The sequence below is a fragment of the Rosa rugosa genome, chromosome 1, assembly GCF_958449725.1.
Source record: "Rosa rugosa chromosome 1, drRosRugo1.1, whole genome shotgun sequence".
NCBI classification, from domain to species: Eukaryota; Viridiplantae; Streptophyta; class Magnoliopsida; order Rosales; family Rosaceae; genus Rosa; species Rosa rugosa.
This window is the reverse complement of record NC_084820.1, coordinates 29,134,589-29,149,166: the sequence shown is the minus strand read 5'-3', so window position 1 is coordinate 29,149,166 and position 14,578 is coordinate 29,134,589. Positions and strand designations below refer to the sequence as shown.

At 36.9% G+C, this 14,578-nt stretch overlaps 1 protein-coding gene across 2 annotated transcripts; it reads left to right on the top strand.

Moving 5' to 3' along the window:
- Positions 1-634: 634 nt before the first annotated feature.
- LOC133724547 (probable inactive ATP-dependent zinc metalloprotease FTSHI 4, chloroplastic) lies at positions 635-13,296 on the top strand. 2 transcript variants are annotated; one of them, XM_062151305.1, is made up of 18 exons: positions 635-925; positions 2,612-2,867; positions 3,276-3,651; positions 4,241-4,499; positions 4,834-4,965; positions 6,115-6,189; positions 6,268-6,393; positions 6,486-6,595; positions 6,709-6,787; positions 6,897-7,034; positions 7,122-7,233; positions 9,661-9,824; positions 9,924-10,029; positions 10,171-10,247; positions 11,254-11,397; positions 11,488-11,633; positions 12,657-12,747; positions 12,872-13,296. In XM_062151305.1, exons 1-16 carry the CDS (start codon positions 707-709, stop codon positions 11,629-11,631), a joined length of 2,517 nt encoding a protein of 838 aa, XP_062007289.1. In that variant the 5' UTR covers positions 635-706; the 3' UTR covers positions 11,632-11,633; positions 12,657-12,747; positions 12,872-13,296. The 2 variants fall into 2 exon arrangements, with proteins under 2 accessions (XP_062007289.1, XP_062007290.1); XM_062151306.1 differs by lacking the exon at positions 635-925 and adding an exon at positions 2,070-2,186.
- The last annotated feature ends 1,282 nt before the right edge of the window (positions 13,297-14,578 follow it).

Genomic DNA, 14,578 nt, shown 5'->3' with positions numbered 1-14,578 from the left:
TAATTTCAGTGATTAATTAACCACAGTTAAGAAATTATTGAGGGGCAATAATCTGTCTATTGCCCCCCAATAGAACACAGTTTTGACGTCGTCAGAGACCTGCAAGCGAAGCCAAGACCCGATTCCGGCGTGGAGCTTCGGAGCTTCCCGGACATCTGACGAACAAAACCGGCGAAGCCCAGACCCGATTCCGGCGTGGAGAGCTTCCCGGACATCTGACGAACAAAACCGGCGAAGCCCAGAGGGGTTGGGATCGTGGAGTTGGATGGCGTCATCCTCTGGTGGTCCGACGGTGGGACAGAGTGGCGGCGGTGGAGGCCGACATCGACGGTGGAGTGGTGGGCGTGGTGGCTTAGAGAGAGAGAGAGAGAAAGAGAGCCTGAGACGAGGTTAGAGAAAGAGAGAGAAAGAGAGAGAGAGAGAAATCGATGAGGGGGAGGAGAGAGAGATATGTGTGTAATTTGTTAATTAAAATGAGTGCATTACTGTCAAACACTGTTAGATTGGGTAAATGAAGTTAAAAAACTCTTGGTGAAGTAAATGAGCAATTTTTGGGCTAAAATTCGGTAAGTGGTCACGGACCTAAATGAAATTAGAGCAGGTATAATAAGGATAGAGAAAATGGTCACTTTGCCCCCAACTGTGACTGACCCGCATTTCACAATTGCGAAAAGTGAGCAGGATTTCATGTGAGGATTAGAGGAAGATGAAATCCCTACTGGTCTTAAACCCACTTCCCTTGAGCCCTAAAACCCTTGCTCTTCAATTCCCACATCCTTCAATTACCAACCATGGCTGCTCTTTCAGAACCATAAAGCACGGCGCCATTTCTCTCAGGCAGCTCAGAATTCGCTCCGCTGCTTCCAACTCAGTTGCAGCTTTCGCTAACGCCGACGAAGAAGCCGAGTCCGCTCAGCTCTTTGAGGTCTGCACTTCAATTTCATTTCTCTTTGTTTCGAGAATTTTTGAAGGTGAATTGTCTGTGGTTTTCAATGTGTTTGCTGAGAAATGGAGGGAGTGAAAGGAGAAGACTTGAACTTTGTTGGAATTCAGAGTAATTTTCTTGATGAGATAAGCTAAGTTTTACAAAGGGTCCATTCGGTAACACTCTAGAGATAGATTGAAAACTCGAAACTCGAAACCGTTAAAAGAGTAAATTTTGTTCTTTCTGTTTTCATACGTGTGTCTTGAGAAAACAAAAATGTATGAGAGGGGCATTTTCAATGTTGGAGTTGGTTCGTATAATGATTAATACAATGATTTGTGTAGGGGGATATCTTGTCTACGAGAGAGAGTGTATGCTCATTTTTATTAAATGAATGTTGTTTTGTATTTGAGAAAATTGAAGCCTATGGATTAGAACAGTAGGGTAAGAATGGGAGGTGAAATCAGTAAGTGTTCTTTTCCCACTCTCTGGTACTTAGCATAAAAGCGATTTTAGATGTTTCTATAAAGCATATAATGGTTTGTAAAAAAATTCTTTTCTTTTGAAGAATATCTGGATGGCAGAAATTCACCCCCCAGTGGTGGCTTTACTGCTCTGGAGACGATTTTGACTGCATTTTTTTTTTTTTAAGTTAGATTGAGCTATTTAGCTTTTAGTTGATCGAGTGTTTTGGTCATTTCTGTCCTGTTATGTATTATGGTAGGGTTTAATAGTTATTTAAAATTTTAAGGTCTGTCTTGAGCTGTTTAGTGCCTCAAAAGGAGTGATTGGTAAAAGCTAGTGTCACTGTGTTCTTGCATTGCTGGGCTCTTCTCTATGTGGTGGTCAGAATTCCAGAATTACATTTTTAAGGTTGTTGTGATTTCTCTTCAAGATCTCAAGGCAAAGATTTTTGGGTTCCTTTTTGAGATCAGACTCCTCCATATTTAGAGCCTTTAGATATTATTCACCTATAGTGGTCAACTTTGGTTGTTAATGAATTAGGCGTATTTGTGTATTAATCCTAGGTTAGCCTCCCCATCTAATTTTAAATGGCCGTCTGTTCACTGAGAAAAAATTTATTCATGTTTGTGAACCGTATATTCTAGGGTGTTTGGGAATGTTCTTCACTTTGTGCATAAGGATTGTGGTGCTGAAATTATTAATTCTGTATCCTGATTCTGGAAGGAGCAGCTAGTTTTGGGTCTGTGAATATATAAAATCACCTGTTTTGAAGATGGATGCTGGACCTCTGGACAGTGTATATTTTCTTCTTTACTTATTTTACATATATTTTATTTTTTTGGTACCCCATAGACTTTACATTCAAAGAAGTCTTGTCTTTCTTTTCTTAAATAAAAAAGTGATGCTTCCATTTCTTGTTGGTTTCTTATTTAGTTTTCGTGTTTCTCAATTGAGTATATCTTCTAGTAGGAATCTCCATTGTTCCTTTCTTCCATCAAAGGTGACTGCCACAGTTAAAACGTTCCCAAAAACAAGAATATGCCCTAGTAACTACTCATTCTTCAACTTTGACCATGGCCAGTACATTTCAAATATGATGGTGGCTGTATGTATGTATGTGTATAAAGTACTTAACTTGCTTATAAGAAAGAAAAGAAAATGAAGCTAACTAGTTGGATTAAACTACTTACTAATTTTTTATTGTATTTTATTTTTATATAGAAATTGAAGGATGCAGAGAGACAAAGGATAAATGAGTTGGAAGAACTTGAGAAGAAGGCAAATATACAGTTAGAGAGGCAGCTTGTCATGGCTTCATATTGGAGCAGGGCCTTATTGACTATGCGTGGCAAGTTAAGGGGGACAGAGTGGGATCCTGAAAATTCACATAGGATTAATTTTAGTGACTTTTTGAGACTGCTTAACTCAAACAATGTCCAGTTTATGGAGTATTCAAACTATGGTCAAACAATATCAGGCAGGTTTTTTTTTCTTCGTAACTGTTATAATTTAACTGTGCTAATTGATTTTTTCAATTTATCTTTATTTAACATATCAAATTTGGGGCATTGTTCTGAGAAGTTTTTCATTTTAAGTTCCTGGGTGTCAGAAATGATTTCCTACCTTACATTAGTCAATGCAATTGATTCTTTCAGATTAATATGTTGGTTTTGCATTTGGCATTCAGTTGCATTATCATGTTTTATAAGACATAAGCTCTTGAACCTATTTATATATTTAGCTCTCTGTCTTTCTAGTGTTAGCTGCATATGCCATATGCCAGTATTTTTTGATAACTTGCTTGTAGATCTGTTCCATCTTTGTCTCTTAAATTATTTCTCTGAGTTTTTTTTTTTCCCTTCTAAATGATTGCCGATCTCTGCAGTGATCCTACCTTACTACAAAGATGAGAAAATGGGAGGAGTGGATGGGAATTCAAAAAAGGAAATTATTTTTAGGCGTCACGTGGTTGACCGAATGCCAATAGATTGTTGGAATGATGTTTGGCAGAAGTTGCATCAGCAAATAGTAAATGTTGAAGTTTATAATGTGGATACAGTACCTGCAGAAGTCTATTCTACTGTTGCAACTGCAGTCATATGGTCCATGCGGCTTGCCTTGTCTATTGTATTGTATCTGTGGATTGATAACATGATGAGACCGATTTATGCGAAGTTGATACCTTCTGATTTAGGAACTCCTAGCAAAAAAACCAGGCAACCACTCAAGCGCCGTGCCCTTGGATCATTAGGAAAGAGCCGGTACGTGGAGAGTAATTCTTTTATGAGTGCTTACGGTGGCTAAATGACTATGCAATATCTTTACAAACCGGAGTTCAGTTGATATGCTCCACCACACTTGGTTACTGTTAAGTTATTTTCGTGTCATTACCTTGAATAGATATGAAATTTGTTGCAACAAATGGGTAGCTGAAATGTTTTTTTTCATATGCCAAGAATTGTTTCTGAAACTAACAAGCTTGGCCGCCCATCAGTTTGTGAGTTACTTGCAAGATTGTAAAGTGGTAGATGCCATATTAATATTTCTTTCCGAAGTGGGCTAATATATCTCTTGTTTGTAAAATTTTCCACCGTTGTTCAATTTGGATTTTGGGGAAGTCCTTTTGTGCCCGTATTGGAAATCATGGGATTTATTTTGTCCCTGTATGCACAAAGAATTTAGAAATATTCAAGACTACTGATTTTGTAGTTCAATTTTGCAGAACTTTACGCTAGGAGAATTCTACTCTTATAACTTGACAACATACAATATTCTTTTTCTTAATTGGAGAAATAAATTTTGCTAGCATGCACTAGAGTTGGGGTCTAACTATAGCTGCTTTTTCACCAGGGCCAAATTTATATCTGCAGAAGAATCTACTGGGATTACCTTTGATGATTTTGCTGGCCAGGAGTATATAAAGAGGGAGCTGCAAGAGATTGTACGGATTTTAAAGAATGATGAAGAGTTTCAGGACAAAGGCATCTATTGCCCGAAAGGTGTACTTCTCCATGGACCTCCTGGAACTGGTAAAACACTGCTGGCTAAAGCTATTGCTGGTGAAGCAGGCCTGCCATTCTTTGCAGCAAATGGCACTGATTTTGTAGAGGTATGAGTGTATTACCTGATTTTGCAGTAATGGTTTCAAAGATTGAAAGAATCAGAATGGCGTTCAAAAACAAATCTTTTTGAGATTGAACAACATAATATTGTAACCATTTAGATTATCTTTAACCATTACATGGAGCAGTTCTGGATTTCCTCTACTTAGATTTCTTGTAGTTTTCCTCTTATTTATTGCTTTGATTCTTGATGATATACTTATTGTGACACTTACTTTCATCCCAGAATTGCTTGTGGTCTGTATTAACTTCTACCATATACTAGAATAATTTTTTTTTTTTTTTTTAAGACAATAATCTATTTATACATTTTTTTCCCAGATGTTTGTTGGTGTTGCAGCATCTCGTGTGAAGGATCTATTTGCTAGTGCCAGGTCCTTCACACCCTCCATTATATTTATTGATGAGATAGATGCCATTGGTAGCAAACGTGGTGGACCGGATATTGGTGGGGTAAGTTAACAGACATCTTTCTTTTATTTTCCCGTCTTCAATCTCGTATGTCTTCGTAAAAAATTGGGGAAAGGAAACATACCAAATAGTGGGCTGTTTTTGGTTTCTAAATGGTCTTGCTGCATTAGGCTCCACGTACTCCATGTTATATGGCCACACTCTACCTCAGCATATGACCTAGCTACAACTGAGGCTCCATGCAGTCTTTTCTTAAGAAATTCTCATGAAAAAGTGCGTTTTCACATCAGATGGCTCCACAGGTTATCCAATTTTGTGGCTAGAGATCAGAGAACTTGGATAATTTTTATGTTGGCCAGTGGTGCAACAGTAGGCATATAATATATATATATATATATATATATATATATATATATATATATATATATATATATATATATATCTGTGTGTGTGTGTAATCTTTTCTTTTGTTTTTTTGGAAGAAACAGTGCTTGTATTAGAAAATCAGTCTTCATCCCGTTTATTAGACAAGCCAGTGGTGCAACATTCTTTCAATCTAGGTTTGTGTATAACCTTTAGCTACCAACCTAGTTTTACATCTTTCAACAGATCTACCACTTTATGCTTCACCGAAATTACTCCATCTCTAACCAACAGGTTTTTTACCATTAGGCAAACCAAATCCAAAATAGAATTTCTCTGGTGTGTCTGCATCTAGTTGGCTTAGCAGTATTCCACTTGAGGTTTCTTGGAGCACTCTGTAAAATACTAGGAATGGACACAGATGACAATTGATTTGCAAAGGTTTTATATAAGACAAGCAGTGAGATGACAAAAAGTCAGATATATGATACTTTACAGCAGGTTTACCTTAAGGACAACCATAACCATCAGGAGGACGAAGATCTCGTAGGATAACCATGTAATTGATTTTCATTTTGTGTATTCAACTGTATCAAACACATTTGTGCCATCTAGAATACTATCTGCTGGAATATCAAGGTAGAATTAAATGACCTTGGTCCTGCCACTTCTTCAAAATGCAGATACAATTATAATGCTGCCTAGTTGGCACAGAAGACACCACCAAATATCGCTTTCATTTTCTATGAAGTTTATGTGAATCTGTAGTTGTTCCTATCTTAATATACAACACCAGCATTGTATGAGTGTGCAAATTGTTTTATGAAGGGTGGCGCAGAACGAGAACAAGGCCTGCTTCAGATACTGACAGAGATGGATGGATTCAAAGTAGCTACTTCACAGGCATGTCTTTCATCTCTTCTCGAATTTGAAAAGGATATTTTGTAGCTTGGCTGCTAAACATGCTTTTTAATTGTTCAGGTGCTGGTTATAGGTGCAACAAATAGGCTAGATATCCTAGATCCTGCTCTATTGAGGAAGGGTCGTTTTGACAAGATTATAAGAGTTGGTTTGCCATCAAAGGATGGTAGATATGCCATATTGAAGGTACTTTTACAAGTCTTTCAGCATTAGAAACTCTAGAATTCTAAAAGTTTTGGAGTCCTTGCATCAAAACCCTACTTTTTGTGCAAAACTAGGTGCATGCAAGGAATAAATTTTTCCGTTCTGAAGAGGAGAAGGAGACTCTTCTTCAGGAAATTGCGGAACTTACAGAAGATTTTACTGGAGCAGAGCTGCAGAACATACTGTAAGATATATTTGTTTTTTGGACAAGTACTGTAAGATAAGCTTAATCCCCTGATCAAATAATCAATTCATCATCAAAAGGGACATGCTTACATTATTGTAATTGCATGGCAGGAACGAAGCTGGTATTTTGACTGCCAGGAAGGACTTGGATTACATTGGACGAGAAGAGCTACTAGAGGCTTTGAAAAGGGTCGGTGGAGTTTTCTGCTTTCAGCACTCCCCCTTTGTATATCTTGAGTATTGAAATTAGGTAGACTAGTATACTGTCTTACATGTTATTTGTTTATCAAATTTTGCAGCAAAAGGGCACTTTTGAAACCGGCCAAGAAGACAGTACTGCAATGCCAGAAGAATTAAAACTGAGATTGGCGTATAGAGAAGCAGCTGTTGCTGTCCTGGCATGCTACTTTCCAGATCCATATCGTCCTTTCATTGAGGTTAATGGTGTTACTGTGTTTCACTCCGTGGCGCAAGTACTTCCTGGTAGAAACATGCTAATTTCGTTATTTTTTCATCTTCTACAGACAGATATCAAATCCATTAATAGTCAGCCCAATATGCGCTACACTGAAATATCTGGCAAGGTCTTCTCAAGAAAATCAGATTTCGTAAACGCAATAGTGCGTGCATGTGCTCGTAAGTTACAAAGAAATTTTCTATAGTTAGCAAAATCATTTTCTCTCGTAGTTTCATTTTGTCTTTTTTGTTCCATCATCAAGTTTTATTCTCAGTACATTTCTTGAGTCGAGATACCAGTAATTCTGTTTTTGAATATATTAAAAATCTACTAGTGTAGGTCTACATTAATAGTTGTGTTGCATGATTTGAGAAGGCTGTTAACTTTGTTTTCACTTTCTATTCTGCTGATTATAGGTGTTCTATTATGGTACCTCTTTGTGATATTTCAGGTGCATCTATATATGTTTTTAAGATATAATCTTAATTCTGGCTTACCTTTTGAGGTCCAAAATTTGAAGTTGTATTAGATAAATACTTCATATTTGTTTACATCGAGAGGCTTTTTCATTCAAATAATAGAACCTGCATCTTCTCAACATTATTGCAAGAGCAATTGAGAATGAACGCCTTTGTTGTCCTGTGTCAAATACCAAATATAGCGGTTTTGTTAGGTGTATGAATTAGTAGGTTGGGGTAGGTCTCTGAACAATTAAAGGGCCAGAGTACACAAAGCCTCCTTTGGTCTTGTGTACAAAGTTTGTTTTGATGTTGATTGATGAAGCTTGTAAACTTCACTGTCTTAGTTTTAAGCCGGTGATGAAAGGATCTTTTAGAGTATCGAAAGGGTACAGCTTAAAACTTTACTGCTAAAATTTCAGGACTGATTAAAAGAAGTGAAAGCTGATGACAAATAAATCAAAGTAGGCCGTATAAGATGGGGACTCTGGCCTCTTAGGTTGAAAATATTTGACTGGATGGAGTGGTGGCGAACATAGGTTTATGAAAGATGGGAAGGCTTTGAGTTCATTAAAAAACTGATGGTTGAATAAGAATTAAGGGTGTAGTAAGGAGTTTGGGGAGTGAAGAAAGAAATGAAGTATATGGAGGTCAATATACAGGATCTCAAAGCTTTGTAAGAGAGGGAGGGGTTAAGTGATTATTTGAAAAGGAAAAGAGGCTGTTTCGTGAAGTGGACACAAACAAAAAGACAAACCTGAGGTCAAGATAAGAAACTGGATGGTTTGGAGAGGGATGGAGGGAGGATTTGAGAAACAGATTTGATGAACGGCAATTTAGGGAAGAAACATTTTGGTGGGAAAGAGCTGAGATCAACAGCACAATGGAGAGCCAATAACACCAATTTTTTTTTTTTTTTTTTTTTTTTTTTTTTTTTTTTGCATAGCCGGCGGTGGGTTGGGGGCTAGTAGATGATATATGCTTTTATGACAACTATATTCTAGTAGTGGGGTGGAGACTCAGATTCAAGCATTTTTGGCAAGCTTGCCACTGGAATTTCTGCCATTTTTTGTTTTTTTCACAATATTCAAAGTGGCGGAACTTGAACATAAGATTGAGGCATGCTTTTGGGTTGGTACAGGGCAAGGATAAAGGATAAGTTCATTAATTGGGATTTGGTTTGCAAAATACAGAGGGGCAGATTTGCCTCTAGTAGGAAATAAATGATGGGGAGGTGGAGGAGCTATCTTTGAATATCATTGCTCCTGGAAAGTGTTGGCTGGTACCCTTCTAGAAACAATGCAAGGAGATGATAATCAGAATATTTGAAATATCTCAACTAAATCTCTTGGTATATTTTTAGAGCAGATCTACTTAATTTCCAATTTCGTACCCTATGACCAGATCTGGAAAATAAAAGCCGCTTCTAAGGTCAAGATTCTTTCTTGGTAGTGTGGAGCAGGGAAAACACCTGTGAAGGAACATGGTTCAAAGGAGAAGACTGGGTGTTTGTCTGTCTTCCAACTAGTGTATAATCTGTAAAATGGGAAGGCAACCATGGATCACGTTTTTCTCGAATTCTAAGATGCTCATTTTTGTGGTTCAGCTGGATACCAAGGGGGTTCTCTTCTATCGGTAGAGAAAAGCACTAGGTACCGGTGGGTTGTTTAGGGTTTAGGCCTGAAGATAAAATTGGGGTTGGTCAGGACTCAGGATGTTTAGTGTTCTATATAATTCATCACTTTGGGTGTCATTCAGAATTTGGGAACCATCCTTAGTTGGCTGTGCTGATGGTTGCTGTGTAGATGCCAAGTTTCAAACTTATTTTACTGGTCAGGCATGATTGTAGTTTTCTGTTTTACTTGTCTTGATTGGAATTTTTCTCAACTTTATTGCTAAATCGTTTGAAATGGATTTCATGTTTACTTACATGTAATTCTGTATGATGCACATGTGCTTGAGTGCATTTGTTTTCAAACCTTGAGATGTAAGCCTCACTCCTTTCAGGTGCCATTTCTGATTATTAGACAATGGAACCTAGATGAATTTGTCCTGCACCTGCTGAATTTTATTTCTTGTGTTTACTTGGGAAATCTTAGCAAATGTGGAAAATAAATATTTTGATTTTCTGTTTGCTTCAATATGTAGCTAGAGTAATTGAGGAGGAGATGTTTGGGGTTGACAATTTGTGTTGGATCTCTGCAAAAGCTACATTGGAAGCCTCAAGGCGTGCAGAATTTCTGATTCTTCAGACAGGAATGACAGCATATGGGAAAGCATACTATAGAAATCAAAGTGATCTTGTGCCAAATGTATGTTACAGAGATGGAGTTGAAATTCCAATCTTTTGTATCCTTTTACAATAGCTTGTCTGGCACAAATAGCATCAGTAATATTTGAATTTAAAACAGCTTGCAGCTAAGCTTGAAGCACTTCGTGATGAATATATGCGTTATGCTGTTGACAAGTGTTCATCCGTGTTAAGGGAGTACCATTCAGCTGTAGAAACAATCACAGGTTAGTAATCTGTATAATTCTTTTGTTAACAGATTTCAACAATCGACTACCATGACCTTGTTGGCTTCAATTTATTTATCTGAGAAGTTGTTGTAATTATTTACAAATTTGTGGTTGGCTGTATGCTTTCATGTCTTCCAGATATTTTACTTGACAAGGGAGAGATCAAAGCTGAGGAAATTTGGGACATATACAAAAGGGCTCCTCGAATACCTCAGGTAATCCTTGAAGTGAGAAATCAATAGTAATGGTTCATTGTGCAGTTTTACCTTGGCAATTTAAGACAGTATTCTAGGATGTGTCAATCTACTCACAGTGTTGGTGAAGAGACGGAAAGATGGGCTAGTAATGGCTTTTGTAGTTCATTTACCCATATGTGTCGATTCTGACTGTTCGGTTTCACCATTTTATCAGTTGGGTGTAAATAATACATCTGAAGAAATTTAAGCAGAACAAAATGTAGTGAATGTCAAACTTTCTTCCTTATATCTGTGTTTGAAAATCTTTTGGTGTGTTCCATGTGTTTTGTTAGAAAGGTTTGCTTTAGAAGATATTGATGGAGGTAAGTTTTATTCTAATTCAAGTAGATTTTGATTGGTTAAGCTTAGAATTAGGTTGATTGCTTTTAAGTAGGATAACCAAGCCAATTAGTCCTTAGTTGTAGGACTGTTTGAATCAACTTTTAGAGTGGGCTTTTGGCTTCACCTTGAGCATCAATTAAATTTAAGATGTTCCATTTTCTTTATTTCCTGCGACCAGGGATCTTTGTTTCTTGAATTTTCTGTGCCCCTCATGTTAATTTTGCTGTGCAACTGTAATTAGAAGGGAATTACAATTCTTTTGTTTATTGGTTGACTATGGGAAAGCACTTACTGAATTTTAGTCTAATGCTGTATTTGTTTCTAATTAGAAGAGAAGAAGTAAAATAACTTTTTTGAGCAAGTATATCCTGTGTTTTCCCTGCCTTTCCTCTAAGTCATCAGTTGGTCTTTCATATTATAATGCGTGGTTTTTTCTACTAAAACAAAAAGCCATCTTTGAAGATGTTTTTATTGCAAAGGAACCGAGATAAGGCTATTATCTGATTTAAGTGTTTAAACGGGTGGTCAGAACTCAACATTTATATAATTATTATGGCCCTGGTATTAAGGATGAGGAGGAAAGATTAATTTCTAGTCCAAATGATCTGAGCATTCTAAGTTGTTGCTCTTGCTCGCTGTTCAGCCTGCAGTGAATGCAGTTGATGAATACGGAGCCCTAGTTTATGCGGGGCGTTGGGGAATACATGGGATTACACTTCCGGGAAGAGTTACATTTTCACCTGGAAATGTTGGGTTTTCAACCTTTGGTGCACCCAGGCCTATGGAGGTATTTGAACAATTAGTCTTGCTGCATTTTTCCCATTGCACTGTATTTTGACAACATGCTACTTGGTTGTTTCTATGATTTGTTTGCCAGACCCAAAGAGTCAATGATGAAACATGGGAGCTGATCGATAACATCTGGGATAAAAGGGTTCAAGAAATTAAAGCTGAAGCTTCCGCTGAGGTTGAAGAAGACAAAGAAAGACCACAACTTTTGATGGCCAGCCATTTCTTTTGAAAGTAATTTCCTCTCTTGTATTGTTGTTGCTTTTAGTGAAGTTGTTGAGAGTCCCACTCTGGGAACTTAATGCCTTGCCTAGCTACTTATAAGTTCTTGCGTCTCTCCACCTATTGCCAATTGGTTCTGGGCTGGATGCTCCAATTTCTTCATGGTGCTATGTCACATGGGCATAATGGCCACACATTCTCCACATTGCCCACATGTTTGGCTCAAGCCTCAAGTCATTTGAGCCATTAAAATGCTACTTTTCCACACTAACTTGGCTCTTGACTCTTGAGTTAAAACTATGTCTCCCTTCATCAGAGCTGCCATGACAAAATATGGGGAAAAACAAAGCTCTGGTTTGACTCATGTTGTAAAACTACACACAAACTTTAGAGGATGGCTGAGCAATCCATGTCTATGTGAATTCCTTGTCTTGACTTGAACAATTTTGTCTTCTCTCCATAACATGTTTCTTCATTTTCATTTTGATTTAGTCAATTTAACCATCTTCACCACTGCCTTAATTTCTAACTAGCCCCTTAACATGTGCTCCACACGTGTCAATTGGTTTTTTTTTTTCTAATTTAAAAAGTTATGAGCAGTTTCTCTCCTGATTTTGGGGAAGCTTCTCCTTTTTTCATGGGAAATTTCAAATATGATAGTCTGCTGACTATCTTATCCTCATATAGAAATAATTTGTTTACTAATATCTATATCATGTGAGCCTGTGAGGGCATATATGGTAGTTCAAAAGTTTAACCATTCCCTCAAGAATTGGCTTTATTATATAAGATATAAGATATCCGCAAGACCAGTACTACTATATAGCATGACCCATACTTCGGTATGGCACTTGAGTGCGACAGTCATCATGAGCCTTTCACATCCAGGAACAAAAATCATTCCAGCTACAACCATTGCATCCAGTATCTAGAACTCTTCATAGTGCTGAAGCTTCTTTTTGGTTCAATCTATGATCTTTAATGTATTTTTGTAAGATTTACTGTTAACAATACTTTAACATAATCACTTGGCAGGGATTTGATTATTAACGGAAGGCCATTTCGAGGTTGATGAACTGCACTGCAATTTATTGTCCATGAACCTAACATGTAGACCTATTCCAAGGTAAAGGAATTTTCGAGCATTCACATTCACTATGGCAGAGGTCTTATTCCTTAGAGTTTTGAGTTCATTCTCTTTTCTTTTTGGGTATTGGTATAACCTTTGATTTTGTTTCATGTGTCTGCAGGTATTTTTGTTGTTAGGAGTCATAATTAATAAATAGAAATTCGTATGATCAGAGGATGCTTCAAATCAAGATTTTTCCTCGAGGACATAAATACAGTTGGCAGTGGTGAATTTTGGTAGAGGTGAGTATTGTTGTGTGGTATGTGGAAACGCACTGATAAGTACAATCACGGGATATGGAAGACTGTAGTGTCTACTATAGGTGAGCATTCCAGTGTTTTGGAGATCGTGTATTCTATAGACAGGACAAAATTTATAACACTGCTGGGAATTTTGAAATAGTGGGAGAAAGATTACTGGACATACTTTCAATTAGTTGGTAATATAGTAGCTGATTTAGAGAAAGATTTGTATGGTAACGTTATTTTAGTTCAAACTTTATATATAAGGTTCATCATTTCTCTTTCAAAACAAGTTGAACTGTCAGTTTACCAGTTCCAATATGTATGCAATTTTGGTTTCTGTTATTTCATGCTCCCAAGTTTACTGGTTTTGGTTTCATGGTATTTTTTTTCCTGCTCATGCTAAGCATATGCATTTTTTTTATTTTAATTTTTTTTTTCTTTTGCTTAACCTGTGCATAATCTGCAGTCTTTTGTTTAATCAATACAAAGATTTTATCTCATATGGTTCTGAAGATTTAATTATTTTTATTTGAGAAGGTTGTTTACTTGAGGACTGACAGATTGATAATTAATTTTGGTGAAGTTCCAACGTAGTATAATGTATAACCATTGAAGAATTTTGTTTTTATTGGCAATCCACCGTTTGAATTATGATATTCATGAATATAGAGGATTTGAGATTAGCAATTTTAGTTTTGGTGAAGTATAATGTTTTTGTTTTGTTTTTGTTGTATTAAGCATTTTATGGATGTTATTGATCTAGGATTCGAGATTAGCAAATTTAGTTTTGTAAAGCAACATTTTAGGCATTGATACAATCAACAAATACCATGTACATGTGGTAGGGTTGCTGGTTTCCTTTGATTTCTACTATTGGCAACAGGTATAGAGATGATATGACTTACGGCATTTGGTCTGTTGTACCTCTGCGGATATGTTTCAACTGTGTTCAGGAAATGTGCTGAAGATGATCATAATTCTGAAGTTCCATTACTTGAGTAGGTTTTCAATTATTCTTCGTTTTGGGGAATGACATGTTAGGCTTGAAAACTATATGCACATTTGCAGCTGCAATAGTAGAAAGTTGTGTCAAAGAGATGAGGAATAACCTCAGATGTAGACTGGCTTATGAATTAGCAGAGACTAGTTTTGGACTACTCTATCTTTTATTCAAATTGGTCTACATCTGTATCAAACGAAGTGTACTTGATATATCAGTATATTGATGTACCATAGAATTTCTAGTCACACCTCATGGTTTTTACCTTTGTTTGTTAACTCACTTCACTGCCTAAAGGTTCCTTTCCACATACTCTGTTCGAGGAGACTCGTGGTTTGTTAACTCACTTCACTGCCTAAAGGTTCCTTTCCACATACTCTGTTCGAGGAGACTCGTGGTTCTTGGTTGCTAATGTAGATGGGTCTTCTCCTGCCATCATGCATGTGCAACCCGAAACTTTTTTGCCGACTATTGTATGATATATTTTGAAATTCCTTCACCTATGATATAATTTTGCATGTTGCGTAGAACTCTTATTCCAACAAAAAAATACCATGGTTTCAAAGACATAAAGGTTACCTAC